This window comes from Bombina bombina, chromosome 4, assembly GCF_027579735.1.
Source record: "Bombina bombina isolate aBomBom1 chromosome 4, aBomBom1.pri, whole genome shotgun sequence".
In the NCBI taxonomy this organism is placed as follows: domain Eukaryota; kingdom Metazoa; phylum Chordata; class Amphibia; order Anura; family Bombinatoridae; genus Bombina; species Bombina bombina.
The window spans coordinates 369,809,317-369,834,434 of NC_069502.1; the positions used below are offsets into that span (position 1 = coordinate 369,809,317).

The 25,118-nt window shown below is 41.3% G+C and overlaps 1 protein-coding gene across 1 annotated transcript in view; it reads right to left on the bottom strand.

Moving 5' to 3' along the window:
* The window catches only part of TNIK (TRAF2 and NCK interacting kinase), a 949,249-nt gene that overhangs the window by 276,733 nt on the left and 647,398 nt on the right, over window positions 1-25,118 (bottom strand). The window contains 1 exon segment of the mRNA XM_053710136.1: window positions 20,319-20,429. Within this exon segment, the coding sequence (XP_053566111.1) occupies window positions 20,319-20,429 (111 nt within the window).

The following is a 25,118-nucleotide window of genomic DNA, read 5'->3' on the forward strand; positions in this document are numbered from 1 at the left end:
GACATGGCCCTAGCATTGTCAGCGCACTCTGTTCTCACCCCAGAGTGATCACGCTTGCCTCTTAGTTCTGGTAATTTAGACAAAACTTCAGTCATAACAGTAGCCATATCTTGTAATGTTATCTGTAATGGCCGCCCAGATGTACTAGGCGCCAAAATATCACGCACCTCCCGGGCGGGAGATGCAGGTACTGCCGCGTGAGGCGAGTTAGTCGGCATAACTCTCCCCTCGCTGTTTGGTGAAATTTGTTCACATTGTACAGATTGACTTTTATTTAAAGTAGCATCAATACAGTTAGTACATAAATTTCTATTGGGCTCCACCTTGGCATTGGAACAAATGACACAGATATCTTCCTCTGAGTCAGACATGTTTAACACACTAGCAAAAAACTTACAACTTGGTTATAATCTTTTTTTTAGCAAAAAACGTACTGTGCCTCAAAGAGGTACTAACGATTAAATGACAGTTGAAATAATGAACTGAAAAACAGTTATAGCATCAAACTTTAAAACAACAAAACTTTTAGCAAAGGTTTGTTCCCATTAGTAAAATAATAATAATTAAATTTGACATAAAAAATACAAAGCAACGTTTTTATTCACAGTCACTATAAGAATTCTCACAGCTCTGCTGAGAGAATTTACCTCCCTTCAAAGAAGTTTGAAGACCCCTGAGATCTATCAGAGATGAACCGGATCATGCAGGAAATATAAAAGTAACTGACTGGTATTTTTTGATGCGTAGCAAAGAGCGCCAAAAACGGCCCCTCCCTCTCCCACACAGCAGTGAAGAGAAACGAAACTGTCACAATTAAAGCAAAAAAACTGCCAAGTGGAAAATAATGCCCAAATATTTATTCACACAGTACCTCAGCAATGTAAACGATTCTACATTCCAGCAAAAACGTTTAACATGATAAATAGTTATTAAAAAGGATTAGTGACCTTTAACAGAGTAGTTCCGGTGAAATACCATCCCCAGAATACTGAAGTGTATACATACATGTCATTTTAACGGTATGGCAGGATTTTCTCATCAATTCCATTCAGAAAATAAAAACTGCTACATACCTCAATGCAGATTCATCTGCCCGCTGTCCCCTGATCTGAAGCCTTTACCTCCCTCAGATGGCCGAGAACAGCAATATGATCTTAACTACTCCGGTTAAAATCATAGTAAAAAACTCTGACAGATTCTTCCTCAAACTCTGCCAGAGAAGTAATAACACGCTCCGGTGCTATTTTAAAATAACAAACTTTTGATTGAAGTCATAAAAACTAAGTATAATCACCATAGTCCTCTCACACATCCTATCTAGTCGTTGGGTGCAAGAGAATGACTGGGACTGACGTAGAGGGGAGGAGCTATATGCAGCTCTGCTGGGTGAATCCTCTTGCATTTCCTGTTGGGGAGGAGTTATATCCCAGAAGTAATGATGACCCGTGGACTGATCACACATAACAGAAGAAATACACTTTTATAAGAGTATGTATCTCTATTAATAAGCCTGATACCAGTCGCTATCACTGCATTTAAGGCTTTACTTACATTACTTCGGTATCAGCAGCATTTTCTAGCAAATTCCATCCCTAGAAAAATATTTTAACTGCACATACCTTATTACAGGAAAACCTGCACGCTATTCCCCCTCTGAAGTTACCTCACTCCTCAGAATATGTGAGAACAGCAACGGATCTTAGTTACTTCTGCTAAGATCATAGAAAACGCAGGCAGATTCTTCTTCTAAATACTGCCTGAGATAAACAGTACACTCCGGTACCATTTAAAAATAACAAACTTTTGATTGAAGAAATAAACTAAGTATAAAACACCACAGTCCTCTTACGACCTCCTCTTAGTTGAGAGTTGCAAGAGAATGACTGGATATGGCAGTGAGGGGAGGAGCTATATAGCAACTCTGCTGTGGGTGATCCTCTTGCAACTTCCTGTTGGGAAGGAGAATATCCCACAAGTAATGGATGATCCGTGGACTGGATACACTTAACAAGAGAAATACTGTTTTACTAATGTGAATATTTTCTTCAAAAATTAAATTTTCTTTAAAATGGCGCCAAACTTTAATAGTGTGGCTTATAATCCGTTGGACAATACGGGTATGTATAAATATGTTTATATGTGTGAACATATGTATTTATATGTGTATATATGTATTTACAGACATATAAACACATAAACATATGTATGCATATATAAATAAGTGCATTGGAGCCATTTGCAGTTAAGTAGATGAAACCATGTAAAAACATAAATTATGCTTACCTGATAATTTCCTTTTCTTCTGATGGAAAAAGTCCACAACTGCATTCATTACTTTTGGGAATTAAGAACCTGGCCACCAGAAGGAGGCAAAGACACAACAGCCAAAAGGCTTAAATACTCCTCCCACTCCCCTCATCCCCCAGTCATTCTGCAGAGGAACAAGGAACAGTAGAAAAAATATCAGGGTGAAAATGTGCCAGGAGAAAATAAGGACGCCCCACATAAAATGACGGGTGGGGAGCTGTGGACTTTTTCCATCAGAAGAAAAGGAAATTATCAGGTAAGCAAAATTTATGTTTTTCTTCTTAAATGGAAAGAGTCCAGAGCTGCATTCATTACTTTTGGGAAAACAATACCAAAGCTATAGAGGACACTGAATGCCAAGACGGGAGGGTACAACAGGCGGCCCATACTGAGAGCAACAGGCCTGAACCTCTACCCAATAAAAAATCCCGCTTCGTCCAAAGCTGAGAAAAAAATTTCAAAGGAAAAGCCCCAGTGAGACTGACTCGCAGCCAGTCCAGAGCCAAATTAGAGACCGCAAAACGGACTCGACTGAGCCAACAGTCCACATAGAGCTGAGCCCAACAGATGGTCCCCCACCACTCACCCCTCACCAATGAAGGGTAAACTAGCCGAAATCCCCAAAGGGAACAAGGCAAAGGAGGAGAGAGGAAACTGAAAACAGCACCTCCAAGAGTGAGCCCAGTAATCGGAGACCCAAATAAACACAAAGAGGGAAGGAGGCCACGCCTATACCAGGCGAAACTCGGGATAATATCGGGCACAGAGACCGAAAAGACATCTCCCCAACATCCTGCAAGCAAGGAACGCGACCAAGGAGGCAAAGTCCTTCCAGCGCCTGCCCATAGAATACCCAAGTATTCGACCATGAAAGAGCGTGTAATAGACCCAGGCGAAACCCCAAGTTTGAGAACACAGAGGGAGCTAAAACATGAATGTTCTTGTAAAGCGCGGCTAATCCCCCTTAAGGGACTCAAGGCGCTGCTCATCTTATCAACCTCGAAAGGAAGAAGGCTGGGTAGACCTCGCCGGGGATTGAACTTGCAACCCTCGTTTTGCTACAGTGCTGAGCTAGCTGTCAAGCTAGCTGCAAGGAAGAAGAAGAAGCAGTCATCAAAAAACAGACCGCACCAAACAGCCCCCAACAGAGCTCCAGGCAACCTAAGCCGCCGGGCCTACTCACAGGTCCCTAAAAAGGGGAACAGAAAGCCTCCCTCAAGGCCACCGAGAAGGAGAGAATACCCTCAGAACACAAAGGAAGAGGAAAACATCTCCTGCCAAAGGAGCAAGGAGAAAGGAAAACCCATCTCCTAGCAGACTGAGCTATCAGAATAGACTCAGCAAGCTCACACATCCCAAAGGATACTGTGACCCATAGACCGCTCAGGCATCCTAACCTGCAGACCCAGCTGGGCCACCAATACAAGGGAACAAAGATCCCAAAACTGGTACAGGAACGAGCGTAAAGATGGGAGAGCCATCCCACCAGAGTACAAGTACAACCCAACTCGGAAAAGAGACAAGGCCATAGACCCAAGGATCTATCAAAACAAAGCCCCACAGTCTGACATGGAACCAGCAAGATTCCAGGTGGAACAAGTCCATCTTCCACTTCCCGACCAGGAGAAGCCCCTAGTAAGGACTCCCGAAGAAGCGAATATCCCCTAAAAAAAAAGGAAAGAGGCCGGAAAGGCAAATGTCCTAGAAAGGACCCCCACACAAGTAGTTTGCCCAACAGAGGCACAGCCAACCCATTCGCCTGCAGAACAGAGAATCCACGGGTACACTGGCAAACTAACAGGGGAATGCAACCCTAAGGCACACCAGAAACTGGAACCCAGCGCCAGCAGCTGGGTAGAAACCCACCATTCTTGAGGCGCAAGCCACCCAGCTAACCCCAGATGACACAGGTTACTCTGTGGCAAGGAATAATAAATACTCTGATAGACCGGGCCAACCCTGACCCGGTCAGGTAGATGGAGCAAGGACATAGCCCCAGTTCCCACCACCGTGGAACATCCCGACCAGCCCTGAGATCCAAACAACCAGAAACTGGGACAGGAGCGAAGCCCCAGAAAGAGGAAGACTCAGGAAGAAAAAACAGGTTCGGGTACCTAATAGTTCAGGCAACTACACCCTGGAACTAAACACTCCGACTGGCCAAAAAGCCAGACAAAAGGAATGGAGCATATCCAGAAAATCTGGACAGCGCAGAGAACTTGAAAGCTCTGACCAAATGAAGGAATCACCCCTCGATAAAGTCCAACTCTCCAAGGAGCAAGGCTAGAAGTCAAATGAAGAGACTTCCCAAGGCCACAGGACAACAGAAGGGATACCTTGAAGTTCCCAAAACCCTACTAGCAGGGCTAGTCTCCCCATCACCTGCACACAGGCAGAGGACACAGGGGAGAGAAAAGCTGCTAAACCTTCCCAACTCTGGGAAAACACGAGCTAAACAAGTACCTACAAGGATCAACCAACATACGGAACACAGATCCCCAAAAGGAGATCTAACCCACCCCGAGACAATGGAAGAAGACCCAAGGTCTCATAACTCAGACAGACCTTACGTTGCCTAGAGTAAGAGCCATATCTAAATAGACTAGAAACAGCTGACACGCACTCCTTTAAAGGTGCCAAAAACTGCAATAGGTTTCAAAATACAAAACCTTCCACATGCTGAACAGCTATCCATACAAGCTGTTGGATATAGCCCCATAGGACCATCCAGGAGCCTAAAAACTGAATGCCAAACCACTCAACCAGTGGCAACAAGGCACTACGCCCGCCAGCCCCCCCCCCCCCCCCCCCCCCCCGCATGGAGAAGGAACTCAGGATCTGATAAAATCAGAAGTCAGAAAGAGTGATGCAGCGGAACACTCCCCTGCCCGGTCATTCATGACTGAAACAATCCTTTTTCCGCCTCGTGAACCCACAGGTCCTCTTGAATGCTTAGTTGAACAGAAAAAAAATAATAACTTGAGCACTCAGCACTATTACCGATCCAGCAGAACAGCGCCACGTATCTGAACAGTCACAAAACCAAACGAACCCGACAGGACCAGCCTGTACTCCGGGTCCTAACCGGCAAGCTGCATAAATTCCCCCACATATGGGAAAAAAGGAAAAGAGACATTATTAAACATAGGACTAACATGTCCAAACAATTTCCGAAGAAGTAACAAAGAGTATCGATCCCAGATGGTTCCCGAAGGAAGCAAATACAAATAAAAGACATCCCATCGGATACAAAATAAAATATAAGGCAACCCGAAGGTTAACGCCCAAACGACACAGGCTTACATGCAGGACCAGCCAAACTGAGTCCTATCTTACAAAAAACTGGGAAAGGTCTCAAACAAATGAAAAACAGGAGATAACCCCACATGTCTAATAAGGTGCACCATTCGAATTATCAGACTGAAAGTCCCCATATCTGTTAATGATAGGGTCATTCAATAACTGAAAAAGATGTCTAAGCAACACGCTAAGGCGCGCAATCCTGTAATGAAAGGCACAACACTACGGAACAGTTACACCACGGAGAACTGTAGAGGCCCACCCCAAGGTGGAAGACCTGGCACAATAAGGCACAAGCACAATCTCAAATGAACGTCTGGACTCTGCAGATGGACCATCGCTAACATTATGTGGAAACGAAAACATGCTGCAACCTCCGGGGGGAACGCCACCCCTCATGGAGGAACCAAAGACTGGGTTACCAACATGTGTAGAAGTATGAATTGGTAGGGAACTCGCCTCTTGGAGGACGGGGCCCCCAGAGACGGATGTCTCAGCAGTCCCGATTCCCCGAGCCCGAGGAACCAGGTGCTCTCATATTGCATATGGAACAAAACTGGTTGACACCCACAATGGCTGGGGCACTCACCACCTCCTATGACCAGACCCCTGCGGAATAGAATATCTCCTTCGCCACACGGTCAGGAATGCGGAAATGGGGAACGGAGCGTAACCACATCCGAACACAAGGTTAACCATACAGTCCAAAAAAGCGCGCCCAACCAAAAGGCCACGTCACTTCCAAAGGAAATAAAGTTCCAACCACGAACCCATAAACATCCCACATAAGCAGGTTGAATCACATAAGAAACATGATTAGAAACCCCCCTGTTGAATAACCCCCTCAGGAGATATTAACCTTTGATTCCAAGATACTAACAGAGACTCACTGAGACCCTTATGTCATATAGTTAGACCCGCCAAGGTGTGTAGCCTCTCGGGAAACATTCACATTACAGTACATTGATGATAAAGTAAAATGAAACAATCTTACCGGAATCTACGCCGTGGAACAGGAACACAGCCTTTCAAGTGTAATGAATAGTGGCATTGCCTCCGCCATAGACTTAAGTGAAGAAAGCAGGGAGCGGAGCAAAGTTCGACAACACCGATTGCTTGAGGAGCTGCTAATATGAGTCGGGATGGTTTGGCAGAAAGACTCTCCCTGCATCTCCGGACTCTAATTTTCATCCAAGCCCTCACTGAGAGACTGACAGGACTACTTAAAACTCCTGTCCCATGCCGAAAAGTACTACCCTCCATAAGAGACAAAAACAAAAATTAAAAATTCTGATACTTCTCTGCCAACCTCCTGGGACGAAAGGCAAAGAATGACTGGGGGGTGAGGGGAGGAGTATTTAAGCCTTTGGCTAGGGTGTCTTTGCCTCCTCCTGGTGGCCAGGTTCTTAATTCCCAAAAGTAATGAATGCAGCTGTGGACTCTTTCCATTTAAGAAGAAAAGCATATTTATGGAATATTCATATTTAATAAAGTGTTATACTGTGTATTTACTGTATTTCACATTCCAATGTTCTGCACCTGGGGGTATATGTTCCAAGTATTTTAAATAGATATTCATATATATATATATATATATATATATATATATATATATATATATATATATATATATATATGTATATACCTATATATAATAATGTACATATAGGTATACCCCACTCATACAGTGGGTTAGGGACCGGAGCTCCGCTGTAAAGTGAAAACAGAATTTATGTTTACCTGATAAATTACTTTCTCCAACGGTGTGTCCGGTCCACGGCGTCATCCTTACTTGTGGGATATTCTCCTCCCCAACAGGAAATGGCAAAGAGCCCAGCAAAGCTGGTCACATGATCCCTCCTAGGCTCCGCCTTCCCCAGTCATTCGACCGACGTAAAGGAGGAATATTTGCATAGGAGAAATCATATGATACCGTGGTGACTGTAGTTAAAGAAAATAAATCATCAGACCTGATTAAAAAACCAGGGCGGGCCGTGGACCGGACACACCGTTGGAGAAAGTAATTTATCAGGTAAACATAAATTCTGTTTTCTCCAACATAGGTGTGTCCGGTCCACGGCGTCATCCTTACTTGTGGGAACCAATACCAAAGCTTTAGGACACGGATGATGGGAGGGAGCAAATCAGGTCACCTAGATGGAAGGCACCACGGTTTGCAAAACCTTTCTCCCAAAAATAGCCTCAGAAGAAGCAAAAGTATCAAATTTGTAAAATTTGGTAAAAGTGTGCAGTGAAGACCAAGTCGCTGCCTTACATATCTGATCAACAGAAGCCTCGTTCTTAAAGGCCCATGTGGCTTTCAGGAGGCTGCCGTCCGGCAGTCTCATAAGCCAATCTGATGATGCTTTTAAGCCAAAAAGATAGAGAGGTAGAAGTTGCTTTTTGACCTCTCCTTTTACCAGAATAAACAACAAACAAGGAAGATGTTTGTCTGAAATCCTTTGTAGCATCTAAATAGAATTTTAGAGCACGGACAACGTCCAAATTGTGTAACAAACGTTCCTTCTATGAAACTGGATTCGGACACAAAGAAGGTACAACTATCTCCTGGTTAATATTTTTGTTGGAAACAACCTTCGGAAGAAAACCAGGCTCAGTACGTAAAACCACCTTATCTGCATGGACCAGATAGGGCGGAGAACAATGCAGAGCAGATAACTCAGAAACTCTTCTAGCGGAAGAAATTGCAACCTAAAACAAAACTTTCCAAGATAATAACTTAATATCTACGGAATGTAAGGGTTCAAACGGAACCCCTTGAAGAACTGAAAGAACTAGATTAAGACTCCAGGGAAGAGTCAAAGGTCTGTAAACAGGCTTGATTCTAACCAGAGCCTGAACAAACGCTTAAACGTCTGGCACAGCTGCCAGCCTTTTGTGAAGTAAAACAGATAAAGCAGAGATCTGTCCCTTCAGAGAACTCGCAGAAAATCCTTTCTACAAACCTTCTTGTAGAAAGGAAAGAATCTTAGGAATTTTTATCTTGTTCCATGGGAATCCTTTAGATTCACACCAACAGATATATTTTTTCCATATATTATGGTAAATTTTTCTAGTTACAGGCTTTCTAGCCTGAATAAGAGTATCTATTACAGAATCTGAAAACCCACGCTTTGATAAAATCAAGCGTTCAAACTCCAAGCAGTCAGTTGGAGGAAAACCAGATTTGGATGTTCGAATGGACCCTGAATAAGAAGGTCCTGTCTCAAAGGTAGCTTCCATGGTGGAGCCGATGACACATTCACCAGGTCTGCATACCAAGTCCTGCGTGGCCACACAGGAACTATCAAGGTTACCGAAGCCCTCTCCAGATTGATCCTGGCTACCAGCCTGGGAATGAGAGGAAACGGTGGGAATACATAAGCTAGGTTGAAGATCCAAGGTGCTACTATTGTATCCAATAGAGTCGCCTTGGGATCCCTGGATTTGGACCCGTAACAAGGGACCATGAAGTTCTGACGAGAGGCCATCAGAACCATGTCTGGAATGCCCCATAATTGAATTATTTGGGCAAAGATTTCCAGATGGAGTTCCCACTCCCCCGGATGCTCCTCCATCGCCAGGGAACTCCTTGTTACCCCCTGATGGTTGATATATGTAACAGTCGTCATGATGTCTGATTGAAACCTTATGAATTTGGCCTTTGCTAGTCGAGGCCAAGCCTTGAGAGCATTGAATATCGCTCTCAGTTCCATTATGTTTATCGGGAGAAGAGAGTCTTCCCGAAACCATAGACCCTGAGTTTTCAGGGGTTCCCAGACCGCGCCCCAGCCCACCAGACTGGCGTCGGTCGTGACAATGACCTATTCTGGTCTGCGGAAGCTCATTCCCTGTGACAGGTTGTCCAGGGTCAGCCACCAACGGAGTGAATCTCTGGTTATTTGATCTACTTGTATCGTCGGAGACAAGTCTGTATAATCCCCATTCCACTGTCTGAGCATGCACAGGTGCAATGGTCTTAGATGAATTTGTGCAAAAGGAACTATGTCCATTGCCGCAACCATCAAACCTATTACTTCCATGGACTGCGCTATGGAAGGAAGAAGAACAGAATGAAGTACCTGACAAGAGCTTAGAAGTTTTGATTTTCTGGCCTCTGTCAGAAAAACCTACATTTCTAAGGAAATTATTATTGTTCCCAAGAAGGGAACTCTTGTTGACGGGGACAGAGAACTTTTTTCTATGTTCACTTTCCACCTGTGAGATCTGAGAAAGGCTAGGACAATGTCCGTATGAGCCCTTGCTTTTGACAGAGACGACACTTGAATCAGGATGTCGTCCAAGTAAGGTACTACTGCAATGCCCCTTGGTCTTAGCACCGCTAGAAGGGACCCTAGTACCCTTGTGAAAATCCTTGGAGCAGTGGCTAATCCGAATGGAAGTGCCACAGGTAATGCTTGTCCAGGAAGGCGAACCTTAGGAACCGAAAATGTTCCTTGTGGATAGGAATACGTAGGTACGCATCCTTTAAGTCCACCGTGGTCATGAATTGACCTTCCTGGATGGTAGGAAGGATCGTTCGAATGGTTTCCATTTTGAATGATGAAACCCTTAGAAACTTGTTTAGAATCTTGAGATCTAAAATAGGTCTGAATGTTCCCTCTTTTTTGGGAATTATGAACAGGTTGGAGTAAAAACCCATCCCTTGTTCTCCTAATGGAACAGGATGAATCACTCCCATGCTTAACAGGTCTTCTACACAGTGTAAGAATGCCTGTTCGAAGATAATTGAGACCCGTGGAACCTTCCCCTTGGGGGTAGTTCCCTGAATTCCAGGAGATAACCTCGAGAAACTATTTCTAGCGCCCAAGGATCCTGAACATCTCTTGCCCCAGCCTGAGCAAAGAGAGAAAGTCTGCCCCCCACCAGATCCTTCCCAGATCGGGGGCCAACACTTCATGCTGTTTTGGTAGCAGTGGCAGGTGACTTGGCCTGCTTACCCTTGTTCCAGCCTTGCATCGGCCTCCAGGCTGGCTTGGTTTGAGAAGTATTACCCTCTTGCTTAGAGGGTGTAGAATTTGAGGCTGGTCCGTTTCTGCGAAAGGGACGAAAATTTGGCTTCTTTTTAGCCTTAAAAGACCTATCCAGAGGAAGGGCATGGCCCTTTCCCCCAGTGATGTCTGAAATAATCTCTTTCAAGTCAGGGCCAAACAGTGTTTTACCCTTGAAAGGGATGTTAAGCAAAAGCGCTCTGCGCGCCACGATAGCAAACCCTGAATTATTCGCCGCTAATCTAGCTAATTGCAAAGCGGCATCTAAAATAAAAAAGAGTTAGCCAATTTAAGAGCTTGAACTCTGTCCAAAACCTCCTTGTACGAAGATTCTTTATTGAGCGACTTTTCTAGTTCTTCGAACCAGAAACACGCAACTGTAGTGACAGGAACAATGCATGAAATTGGTTGTAGAAGGTAACCTTGCTGAACAAACATCTTTTTAAGCAAACCCTCTAACCTTTAATCCATAGGATCTTGAAAGCACAACTATCTTCTATAGGAATAGAAGTGCGTTTGTTTAGAGTAGAAACCGCCCCCTCGACCTTGGGGACTGTATGCTATAAGTCCTTTCTGGGGTCGACTATAGGAACTAATTTCTTAAATATAGGGGGAGGACAAAAGGTATGCCGGGCCTTTCCCACTCCTTATTTACTATGTCCGCCACCCGCTTGGGTATAGGAAAAACATCGGGGGGCACCGGAACCTCTAGGAACTTGTCCATCTTACCTAATTTCTCTGGAATGACCAAATTGTCACAATCATCCAGAGTAGATAATACCTCCTTAAGTAGTGCGTGGAGATGTTGAAATTTAAATTTAAAAGTTACAATATCAGGTTCTGCTTGTTGAGAAATTTTCCCTGAATCTGAAATTTCTCCCTCAGACAAAACCTCCCTCCCGGCCCCTTCAGATAGGTGTGAGGGAATGTCAGAACAGATATCATCAGCGTCCTCTTGCTCTTCAGTGTTTAAAACAGAGCAATCACGCTTTCTCTGATAAGTAGGCATTTTGGAAAAAATGCATGCAATAGAATTATCCATTACAGCCATTAATTGTTGTATGGTAATAAGTATTGGCGCACTAGATTTACTAGGGGCCTCTTGTGTGGGCAAAACTGGTGTAGACACAGAAGGGGATGATGCAGTACCATGCTTACTCCCCTCATTAGAGGAATCATCTTGGGCAATATCATATCTATGGCATTATTATCCCTACTTTGTTTGGACATTATGACACAAATATATCACATATATTTAAATGGGGAGACACATTGGCTTTCATACATATAGAACATCGTTATCTGATGGTTCAGACATGTTAAACAGGCTTAAACTTGTGAACAAAGCACAAAAAACGTTTTACAATAAAACCGTTACTGTCCCTTTAAATTTCAAACTGAACACACTTTATTACTGAATATGTGAAAAAGTATGAAGGAATTGTTCAAATTTCACCAAAATTTCACCACAGTAACTTAAAGCCTTAAAAGTATTGCAAACCAAATTTGAAAGCTTTAACCCTTAAAATAACGGAACCGGAGCCGTTTTTACATTTAACCCCTATACAGTCCCAGGTATCTGCTTTGCTGAGACCCAACCAAGCCCAGAGGGGAATACGATACCAAATGATGCCTTCTATAAGCTTTTTCAGTGGTTCTTAGCTCCTCACACATGCATCTGCATGCCATGCTTTCCAAAAACAACTGCGCATTAGAGGCGCGAAAATGAGGCTCTGTCTATGACTAGAAAAGGCCCCCAATGAAAAAGGTGTCCAATACAGTGCCTGCCGTTTTTATTAAAACAATCCCCAAGATTTAACAACTATTAAAAGTAATAATCTGCCAAATATACTTAGTAAAGTAATCGTTTTAGCCCAGAAAAATGTCTACCAGTTTTTTAAGCCCTAATGAAGCCCTTTATTCTTTTACTTAAACTAAGAAAATGGCTTACCGGTTCCCATAGGGAAAATGACAGCTTCCAGCATTACCGAGTCTTGTTAGAAATGTGTCATACCTCAAGCAGCAAAAGTCTGCTCACTGTTTCCCCCAACTGAAGTTAATTCCTCTCAACAGTCCTGTGTGGAAACAGCCATCGATTTTAGTAACGGTTGCTAAAATCATTTTCCTCTTACAAACAGAAATCTTCATCTCTTTCCTGTTTCAGAGTAAATAGTACATACCAGCACTATTTTAAAATAACAAACTCTTGATTGAAGAATAAAAACTACATTTAAACACCAAAAAACTCTAAGCCATCTCCGTGGAGATGTTGCCTGTACAACGGCAAAGAGAATGACTGGGGAAGGCGGAGCCTAGGAGGGATCATGTGACCAGCTTTGCTGGGCTCTTTGCCATTTCCTGTTGGGGAGGAGAATATCCCACAAGTAAGGATGACGCCGTGGACCGGACACACCTATGTTGGAGAAAACCGCTTTAAAGTGAATGTAAAGGCGATTTAGCTTTTTTTTCACTTGCCAATGTGTTTAAAAAACGTGAAAACATGTTTGAACTAATATATATTAGGGGTGCAATAGTGCTAAGTTTAGTTTAACACTAGCACAGCACAGTATTTAAATAGTATTCAATAAATACTGTACCTGTAAAATAGTGACAAATACTGTAGTAAAATTTGCCAGATTATAACATTGAGAAAAGATGGCACTATAATGCTGTAAACACAGTGAACTGCGCATAACAAAATGGTACCAGTCAATTTTCTTGCAAACTCACGAAGATTACAGCACTGTTTCAAAATCCTTGGAGGTTGAACTTCAACTCCACAAAGCGACGTATTAGCGAAGCGCTGTAAAATGAGGTATACCGGTATATATATATATATATATATATATATATACATACACACACACACATACACATACTGTATATAGTACCAAAATACCATCAGATATATAGAAATCATCAGATATATAAAATATTTATGAATAAATAGAACATTAGAACATATTCCTCTATGTGAAGAACATTGGAATGTGAAATATTAATATTTTCATGTCAGGTTAGCACACCTGAGAATATACGATTTGATTTGCTCCCGCGTATGATGTTATTTTTCCACTTTTTTTGCTCCATTGAGTCTTATTGGGCAAAACGTTATTGCGCATACAATATACTAACTGCGGCTTTTTAAGTGCATCGGGCTAGTGCACAAGCAAAAAACTAAATTTATGCTTACCTGATAAATTTATTTCTCTTGTGGTGTATCCAGTTCACGGATTCATCCATTACTTGTGGGATATTCTCCTTCCCAACAGGAAGCAGCAAGAGGATCACCCACAGCAGAGCTGTCTATATAGCTCCTCCCCTAACTGCCACCTCCAGTCATTCGACCGAAGACAAGCAAGAGAAAGGAGAAACTATACGGTGCAGTGGTGACTGTAGTTTAAAAATAAAAAAACCCTGCCTTAAAATGACAGGGCGGGCCGTGGACTGGATACACCACAATTGAAATAAATTTATCAGGTAAGCATAAATTTTGTTTTCTCTTGTAAGGTGTATCCAGTCCACGGATTCATCTATTACTTGTGGGATACCAATACCAAAGCTATAGGACACGGATGAAGGGAGGGACAAGGCAGGCGCTTAAACGGAAGGCACCACTGCCTGTAAGACCTTTTTCCCAAAAATAGCCTCCGAAGAAGCAAAAGTATCAAATTTGTAGAATTTAGAAAAAGTATGAAGCGAGGACTAAGTCGCCGCCTTACAAATCTGTTCAACAGAAGCCTCATTTTTAAAAGCCCATGTGGAAGCCACCGCTCTAGTGGAATGAGCTGTAATTCTTTCAGGAGGCTGCTGGCCAGCAGTCTCATAAGCTAAGCGGATTATACTTCTTAACCAAAAGGAAAGAGAAGTTGCTGAAGCCTTTTGGCCTTTGCTATGTCCAGAGTAGACAACAAACAATGCAGATGTTTGACGAAAATCTTTAGTAGCTTGTAAATAAAACTTTAAAGCACGAACCACGTCAAGATTGTGTAATAGACGTTCCTTCTTTGAAGAAGGATTAGGACACAGTGACGGAACAACAATCTCCTGATTGATATTCTTATTAGATACCACCTTAGGAAGAAACCCAGGTTTGGTACGCAAAACTACCTTATCTGCATGGAAGATCAAATAAGGGGAATCACACTGCAAGGCAGATAACTCTGAAACTCTTCAAGCCGAATAGACAGCTACCAAAAACAGAACTTTCCAAGATAAAAGCTTAATATCTATGAAATGCAGAGGTTCAAACGGAACCCCTTGAAGAACTTTAAGAACTAAATTTAAACTCCATGGCGGAGCAACAGGTTTAAACACAGGCTTGATTCTAACTAAAGCCTGACAAAACGCCTGAACGTCTGGGACATCCGCCAGACGCATGTGCAAAAGAATAGACAGAGCAGAAATCTGTCCCTTTAAGGAACTATCTGACAATCCCTTCTCCAATCCTTCTTGGAGAAAAGATAATATCCTGGGAATCCTGACTTTACTCCATGAGTAACCCTTGGATTCACACCAATGAAGATATTTACACCATATCTTATGATAGATTTTCCTGGTGACAGGCTTTCGAGCCTGAATTAAGGTATCAATGACCGATTCGGAGAAACCACGTTTTGATAAAATCAGGCGTTAAATCTCCAAGCAGTCAGACGCAGAGAAATTAGATTTGGATGGTTGAAAGGACCCTAAAGTAGAAAGTCCTGCCTCAGCGGTAGAGTCCATGGTGGAAGGGATGACATGTCCACCAGATCTGCATACCAAGTCCTGCGTGGCCACGCAGGTGCTATCAAAATCACAGAAGCTCTCTCCTGCTTGATCTTGGCAATCAGACGAGGGAGCAGAGGAAACGGTGGAAACACATAAGCCAGGTTGAAAGACCAAGGCGCTGCTAGAGCATCTATCAGCGCTGCCTTGGGATCCCTGGACCTGGATCCGTAACAAGGAAGCTTGGTGCTCTGACGAGACGCCATGAGATCCAGTTCTGGTTTGTTCCAAAGTTGAATTAACTGTGCAAACACCTCCGGATGGAGTTCCCACTCCCCCGGATGAAAAGTCTGTCGACTTAGAAAATCCGCCTCCCAGTTCTCTACTCCTGGGATATGGATAGCTGATAGATGGCAAGAGTGAACCTCTGCCCATAGAATTATTTTTGAAACCTCCAACATTGCTAGGGAACTCCTTGTTCCCCCTTGATGGTTGATGTAGGCTACAGTCGTGATGTTGTCCGACTGAAATCTGATGAACCTGACCGCAGCTAGCTGAGGCCAAGCCTGAAGAGCATTGAATATCACTCTTAGTTCCAGAATGTGTATCGGAAGGAGTGTCTCCTCCTGAGTCCACAAGCCCTGAGCCTTCAGGGAGTTCCAGACTGCACCCCAACCCAGAAGGCTGGCATCTGTCGTTACTATTGTCCAATCTGGCCTGCGGAAGGTCATACCCTTGGACAGATGGACCCGAGATAACCACCAGAGAAGAGAATCGCTGGTCTCTAGTAGAGGGGACCAATCTGTGTAATCCCCATTCCACTGACTGAGCATGCAGAGTTGCAGCGGTCTGAGATGTAGGCGGGCAAACCGCACTATGTCCATTGCCGCCACCATTAAGCCGATTACTTCCATAGACTGAGCCACTGAAGAGCGAAAAGTAGAATAAAGAACACGGCAGGAATTTAGAAGTTTTCACAACCTGGCCTCTGTCAGGTAAATCTTCATTTCTACAGAATCTATCAGAGTTCATAGGAAGGAAACTCTTGTGAGAGGGGATAGAGAACTTTTTTCTTCGTTCACTTTCCACCCATGCGACCACAGAAATGCTTGTATGGGACCTGGCGATTTGAAAATTCGACGCCTGTATTAGAATTTCGTCTAGGTAAGGGGCTACTGCTATACCCCGCTGCCTTAGGACCGCTAGGAGTGACCCCAGAACCTTCGTAAAGATTCTTGGTGCCGTAGCTAACCCAAAGGGAAGAGCCACAAACTGGTAATGCCTGTCTAGGAAGGCGAACCTGAGAAACTGATGATGATCTCTATGTATCGGAGTGTGCAGATAAGCATCCTTTAAGTCCACGGTAGTCATATATTGACCCTCCTGGATCATAGGTAGGATGATTCGAATAGTCTTCATCTTGACGGATGGGACCCTGAGAAATTTGTTTAGGATCTTCAGATCTAAGATTGGTCTGAAGGTTCTCTCTTTCTTGGGATTCACAAACAGATTTGAATAGAAGCCTTGCCCCTGTTCCTCCTTTGGAACTGGGTGGATCACTCCCATAACTAGGAGGTCTTGAACACAATGTAAGAATGCCTCTCACTTTATCTGGTTTGCAGATAATTGTGAGAGATGAAATCTTCCTTTTGGGGAAGAAGCTTTGAAGTTCAGAAGATATCCCTGAGACACAATTTCCAACGCCCAGGGATCCTGGACATCTCTTGCCCAAGCCTGGGCAAAGAGAGAAAGTCTGCCCCCTACTAGATCCGTTACCGGATCGGGGGCTGATCTTTCATGCTGTCTTAGAGGCAGCAGCAGGTTTTTTGGCCTGCTTTCCTTTGTTCCAAGCCTGGTTAGGTCTCCAGACCGGCTTGGACTGGGCAAAATTTCCCTCTTGTTTTGTATTAGAGGAAGATGAAGCTGCACCACTCTTGAAGTTTCAAAAGGCACGAAAATTAGGCTGTTTGGTCCTTAATTTGTTGGACCTATCCTGAGGAAGGGCGTGACCTTTTCCTCCAGTAATATTAGAAATGATCTCCTTCAGTCCAGGCCCGAATAAGGTCTGCCCCTTGAAGGGAATGTTGAGAAGCTTAGACTTTGAAGTAACATTAGCTGACCAGGATTTAAGCCATAGCAAAACCTGAGTTCTTGGCCATTAGTTTGGTTAAATGAACAACGGCGTCAGAAACAAATGAATTGGCTAGCTTAAGAGCTTTAAGCTTGTCAAGGATATCATCCAATGGGGTTTCTACCTGTAGAGCCTCTTCTAAAGACTCAAACCAGAAGGCCGCAGCAGCAGTGACAGGGGCAATGCATGCAAGGGGCTGGAGAATAAAACCTTGTTGAATAAAAATTTTCTTAAGGTAACCCTCTAATTTTTTGTCCATTGAATCTAGAAAAGCACAACTGTCCTCGACAGGGATAGTTGTACACTTCGCTAGAGTAGAGACTGCTCCCTCCACCTTAGGGACCGTTTGCCACAAGTCCCGTGTAGGGGCATCTATGGGAAACATCTTTTTAAAAACAGGAGGGGGAGAGAACGGTACACCTGGTCTATCCCATTCCTTAGTAATAATTTCTTAAAACCTCTTAGGTATTGGAAAAACATCAGTGTAAACAGGCACTGCATAGTATTTATCCAATTTACACAATTTCTCTGGGACTACAATGGCGTCACAGTCATCCAGAGTTGCTAAAACCTCCCTGAGCAACATGCGGAGGTGTTCAAGCTTAAATTTAAATGTAGACATATCAGAATCAGGTTGAAGTGTCTTCCCTGAGTCAGAAAAATCACCCACAGATAGAAGCTCTCCTTCTTCGGCTTCTGCACATTGTGAGGGTATATCGGACATAGCCACTAAAGCGTCAGAGAGCTCTGTATTTTTTCTAGCCCCAGAGCTGTCTCGCTTTCCTTGTAACCCTGGCAGTTTGGACAATACTTCTGTAAGAGTAAGATTCATAACTGCCGCCATGTCTTGTAAAGTATACGCAATGGGCGCGCTAGATGTACTTGGCGCCCCTTGAGAGGGAGTTAAAGGCTCTGACACATGGGGAGAGTTAGTCGGCATAACTTCCCCCTTGTCAATTTCCTATGGTGATAAATCTTTTAAAGCCAGAATATGGTCTTTATAACTTAAGATCAGTGCATTTGGTACACATTCTAAGAGGGGGTTCCACAATGGCTTCTAAACATAATGAACAAGGAGTTTCCTCTATGTCAGACATGTTTAACAGACTAGTAATGAGACCAGCAAGCTTTGAAAACACTTTAATTAATGTGAAAAAGCAGAATATAAAAAACGGTACTGTGCCTTTAAGGGAAAAAAACAAACACAAAAACTGCAAAACAGTGAGAAAAGCAGTTAACTCTATGAAATTTTTACAGTGTATATAATAGACTAAAATAGCATTGCACCCACTTGCAAATGGATGATTAAACCCTCAGGTTAAAAAACAAAGCAAAAAAACGGTAAAAACCGTTATAACAGTCACAAGCAAACTGCCACAGCTCTACTGTGGCTCCTACCTTCCCATAAAACGACTTTTGTAGGCACAAAAACCCTTTACAGAGGTCCAATATGACAGGGAAGCTGGATGTTTCAGAATGTAAAAAACAACTGTGCAATTAGACCGCGAAATTAGGCCCCTCCCACCATGCACTCAAAGTCAGAGGGCCTTAAAAGTAAAATAACAGCCATGTGGAAAACTAGGCCCCAAATAAAGATTTATCACCTCAGTAAAAAAACGTTCCTTTATATATATATATAACGTTTTACATACTAAGCCATAATAGAAGTAATATGAAAATTACCCTTTACTGCAAGCATGATGCCAGTCGTTATTAAATCACTGCAATCAGGCTTACCTTAACTATATCAGGCACTGTCAGCATTTTCTAGTTCTTATCATCCTCGAGAAAAAAAATATACTGAACATACCTCAGGCCGTTCTCCCAGCTGAAGTTTCCCCATACTCTTCAGTTATGTGTGAGAACAGCAGTGGACCTTAGTTACAACCTACTAAGATCATCAAAAACCTCAGGCAAATTCTTCTTCTAATTTCTGCCTGAGGTAAAAAAAACAGTACAACGCCGGCACCGTTTAAAAATAACAAACTTTTGATTGAAGATAAACTACACTAATTCACCACATCTCTCTAGCTACTTCCCTTGTCAAGAGCTGCAAGAGAATGACTGGAGGTGGCAGTTAGGGGAGGAGCTATATAGACAGCTCTGCTGTGGGTGATCCTCTTGCAGCTTCCTGTTGGGAAGGAGAATATCCCACAAGTAATGGATGAATCCGTGGACTGGATACACCTTACAAGAGAAATTGTTTAATTTCAATGCATTACCCGACACACGCGAAAAATATTACTTCTAGCAGAGTTAGCACCCGAGTGGGAGCATTAAATACCACTCCACTTATAATTTGGTCCTACATAGGTAACCAAAAGTGATTTACATTAACCAGGAAGAACACTTAAGAATATGCATGGGAGATGATAATTGGGATTTTTATTTTCCTGCTGAATTCCACTAATTCTGATAGTAACAATATATTTCAAATTACATTTTCATCCAATGAAAGGACCACTAAATGTAGTAGAATTGCAGAATTAACAAGTGCATAATAAAAAGACAATGCAATAACACCTACTCTAAATTTCAAATAAGCAGTAATAAAAAAAATTCTGGCAATTTTTTTCTCCCATTTTCCAGCCTCCTATATCATGTGACAGACATCAGCCAGTCACAGACTAGTACACATATTCCCTGTGAGCTTGTGCACATTCTCAGTGGAGCTTGTTCCGCAGAAAGTGTTCATATAAAAATAAAAATATGATAATGGAAGTAAATTGGAAACTGCATACTCTATCTGAATCATAAAGGTTTATTTTGACTTGAGTGTCCCTTTAATGTTAGCTAGAGGCCGAACCAGCCTGTCTAGAACTAAAAAATAAAGCAAACAAAATGATAGAAAGTTGACAGACCTTCTCATGCTCTGCTCGCCTCCTTTCCTCTTCTCTGCGCATCTGCTCCTCATAACGCCTACGCTGATCTCTCTCCTGCTGCTTCCTCATTTCTTTTTCTCTCCTTTGTTGCTAAAAATAAAAAATAAAATAAGAAAAGTATTCAATAACTTAAATTTAAGTAAAAGATCTTTTTCTAACAAAGGTACTACTATTTTACCTGTATGTGACAATCATCAGCCAATCACAAAATGCATATATACATATTTACTGTGAACTCTTGCACATGCTCAGTAGGAGCGGGTGCCTCAGAAAGTGCCCATCTAAAAGACAGCACATTTTCATAATGGAAGTAAAAAAGGGACCTTTAAAAAATATTTTAAGTATATTCTAAATACAATGCAAATGATTAGAAGTGTGCTGAGCCACATCAAATAAAAGGGGACAGATAAAAATATGTTTTGTATACCATATAACGAGTAGTCATTTAAAGTGGTCATTAGTTACAGAAACTTTCTTGCATGAAAAGAGTTAATAAAAATAGTTTGAGATAAAGTCTATTATTGATTTATTTTCAATTAATTCTGTAGTAAGAGCACAAAATGAGTCAACGTAAACAAAAAACATTATTGAGGCATAAAAAAAAAAAAAAAACACACACAAGTTTTTGGCGTCCTCCATGGTATAATTATCCGTTGAATTTGTCCTGTATAGTCCAAATCTACATGGATATCTGACTATAGGAATTGAACACTTAAGTTTTTGTTAGTTGAAGGTATATTTTTTTTACAGACTGCACTTCTTACATTAGAACAACGGAATAATAAAGTATCTAATTTGGTAACTAACATCTGTGAGTCTCCTGAGGTTTACAGATTAGACTGAATAATATAATTTAATATTTTATGATAATTTTGTTCAAATGAATCCCGTCGGCAGGTGTGCTCAATATTCATATAACATTCTTACTTGATTGCTTTGTTACAAAGTGCCTCTGGAATTTTTTTTCCAAATGTTGGCAACTATGTACACTAACTTTGTGCTGATCCGAAAGCTTAGCAAGACCCTGATTAAAATGTATGTACTGTGCACTCACTTTGCTGTCAATTATTTGCAGAGTATGCACCAACCTGTGGCTCCTTATGGTTTAATATATGCCAAAAGTAGTAACTAAATTGTATCATACAAAAAAACCTGTTAAAAATAAAACAGTAAAGAAAAAAAGTATTATCAAAACATTATAGGACAATGCTTCGGTGTATTATTTCTAATACAAGTGTTTATAATTCAAAGGTAATGACTTCCATCTACATGGTACAAATGATGGCAGTTAATGAAATAAAATAAAAAATGGGGTTACAAATGTACCTGGCATTTTTGCGGCCCTTTCCCTAGTTTGATTTAAACACAATAAAGATATACACAACATATGCATAGGGATTACTAAAAGTGCTTTTACTTTGAGTCTAACCCTTATCATTGTTGTAATATTCAAAAGCCCTGGAAAAAATGACATTAGTAACAGATTATATGTAGGCAAGTACTTGAGAGTAGACTTATTAAGTAAGTTCATAAAAAGAAAATACAAAGTGACCTACATAGAGGTTTAATTAAGTCTGTGGTACAATAGGAGATAAGCAGGGTATAATTGCCCAGTATTTCTTTTGTAGGACATTTAATAAATGCAGCACACTCAAAGGCAACTGCTATAGCTACACACCATGTAAGTTTTTCATGTTTAAAGGGACATAATAATCATATGCTAAATCACTTGAAAGTGATGCAGCATAGCTTTAAAAAGCTGACAGGAAAATATCACCTGAGCATCTCTGTGTAAAAAAGGAAGATATTTTACCTCACAATTTCCTCAGCTCACCAGAGTAAGTGCTGTGTAAAAAGATATACTTCAGCTGCTGTCCACATAAAATGAAGAAATAAACAGCAGCCAATCAGCATCAGCAGTGCTGAGGTCTTGAACTCTTTTACAGTGAACTCGTGAGATTTCACTTAACTCTCATGAGATTTAAAAGTAAACTTTCTAAAACTGAATAGGGAAATAACATGAGTGTGCATGAGGCATGCTCCCTTGCAGGTCCCAGGACAGGCATACCTATTTGCTGCTTAAAGTCCTTTACAATGGGGTGTGAATACTTTTTTTTTAGGTAAAATATCTTTCTTTTTTACATAGAGATGTTCAGGTGATATTTTCTAGTCAGCTTTTTACAGCTATACTGCATCACTTTCAAGTGTTTCAACATTTGGGTATCAGAAAAGAAAGCAAAAAGAAAAGGGCGCCTCCTAGTGCAGGTAGACCAGACAAAAGTAACCCCAGATATAATACGCATAAGCCAGGGTACTCACATTTATAAAAGCACTAACCAGTGCTAAACAGGCAGACTGGGCTATTAGTAGTGGCCCAGCTCACTAATAGGTTGTAGGATGAAAAACTGGAATAGCGTTTGGCTACGAAGACTCCATGCTTCCAAATGATATATTAAAAATTGAATTAAATATAAATATAAAAAATGTAATAAAAAGTACAATATAAAAAACAATACTACGATGGAGTAGTACCATCGTAGTATTGTTTTTATATTGTACTTATTACATTTTTTATATTTATATGAAATTCAATTTGTAATATATCATTTGGAAGCAGCATTCTTATTTGGAGTCTTTGTAGCCAAACGCTATTCCAGTTTTTCATCCTACAACCTATTAGTGAGCTGGGCCACTACTAATAGCCCAGTCTGCCTGTTTAGCACTGGTTAGTGCTTTTATAAATGTGAGTACCCTGGCTTATGCGTATTATATCTGGGGTTACTTTTGTCTGGTCTACCTGCACTAGGAGGCGCCCTTTTCTTTTTGCTTTCTTCTAGATTCATTGTACCTCTGTTGGTTACTGAAAGGAGCAGCCCGCAGCATAGTGCAGTGCGATGGGACACTGTGTATTCTCAGCTTGTTCACCTAGGCATATCTCTGCCTTAGGGATATGTGAGTATCCACTTGTTATATCTCTTTATAGTCCAACGTGATTATATTGGCTAGACTAGGGGGCCACCCTTCTTGTCTCTCTTTTTTTAACATTTGGGTATCATGTTCCTTTAACTTCATCACTGCTCAGCCTTATCAAACCCATGTGCTAAGGTTGATTTGAGCTTTTAGTGAGCTTTGAGTAAAATCTAATTTTCCATGACCTCTTTAAGAAACAACCAGGATAAAAAAATACTTATGCTCACTGAAACTTCCCATAATCACTGTATTGATTATTCACTAATGATTTATGTCATAAATTAAGCATAATTATCAATAATTATTATGCAATTTGCTAGAGGATCCACTGGCGGCAGTGTGTAGAATAAATTTCCAGGTAGTGACATCATAGACCACCCTACCTGATATAGTACCTCCCATTTTTTAGAGTAAATTGAGGGATTTGGAAAAGGCTTATCCCTTCCACCATGAGCCAGCAAGAATTAAGGACTGGAGTTTAAGCTGGGCCCAGCTGACAGGCTGGGCCCTGTAGGTTAGAATGTGTACTGTTGCGAGTATTGTTTTGATTCATAGTTGTGTTTATTGTATTGTGTTGTGTTATCACTGTGTCAAGTATTGTTTCTGTCTTTTGTACTAGTATTGTTTTATTGTGTTAACTTTTAATATGGATTGCCAACATAAATTGTCAATTGATATTTTACTGTTTCTCTTCCACATATTCAACCATAATACCAAAAACATTACAATATTAATGTTGTAATTCTGTGCTTTGATTGTTGCATATTAATTTATTAATTGATATTCATAAATTATTGATGCATAACGTAACATTTGGCGACGAGGTATGGGATTATGCTTGAATATTGGAGAAAATACAAATCTTTAGCTTTAAAAGTTACAGTAACTTGTGTGTCTTTGTAGATAAATGAATGAATGAATGAATGAAAGAATAGATGATGCATTGTACCCAGCTTTTATCATTTCTGCCCGTTCAAAGATATATCAAATTTGTGAATCAATGTGCCACACCTGTATACAGAAATTATGTTTAATATTATGTTTATTGGTGTAGAAGATAAAAATTAATTATTGTGATTTTCTATTTAAATCGTTGATGTTTTTTAGAAGCCTTTTATTTTGTGCCACTGACTGACCATTTGGTGGCCACATGGTGTGTGTTGAGGCCTAGTGTAATTTACATATGAAAAGACCTTTAACAGTTCACTTTGAAACTGGTTAAGATAGTTTTTGTTTTTTTCCTGCCTCCATAATGAACACAGATTTCATTTAAATCTGTTTTATTTATCTAGAATCACCATTCTTTTTATTTGTGTTTATATTAATTTCTCTCTTTTACAGGAAGAAAAGGAAAGTTTAGTAAACATTTAATAATAAGCAGTTTAGTATGTTATAATATATATATATATATATATACAATGATGACTAGTGAGATAAAGACCACCCTTTTACCAGAGGACGTGTGCAAAGCCATTGTGTTAAGACATAGAGTACACCTTGACTAGTAGCTGGAGTCAGGGGAAGGAGTTTTTCTTTTGTTACATTGTGTGAGTGGTCTTATCTGTAAGAAATTACAATTATATGCCTAACGTAACTATTGTATGAAGTATGTCTTTCAGTTTTAACATCCAGGACAAAGGAGTTACCATGGGAATGGTAACAGAAGCGGAAAGCCACTGTTACTACAATGTGCAGCTGTGCAGGCTCTTTGCCGCAAGGTTCAATATGAAGCGCTCTAAGAGTTGTGGATACATGTCCAGGAGAAAATCTGAAAGATGGGGAACTTATCCAATGGTTGTGGTGGGGTTG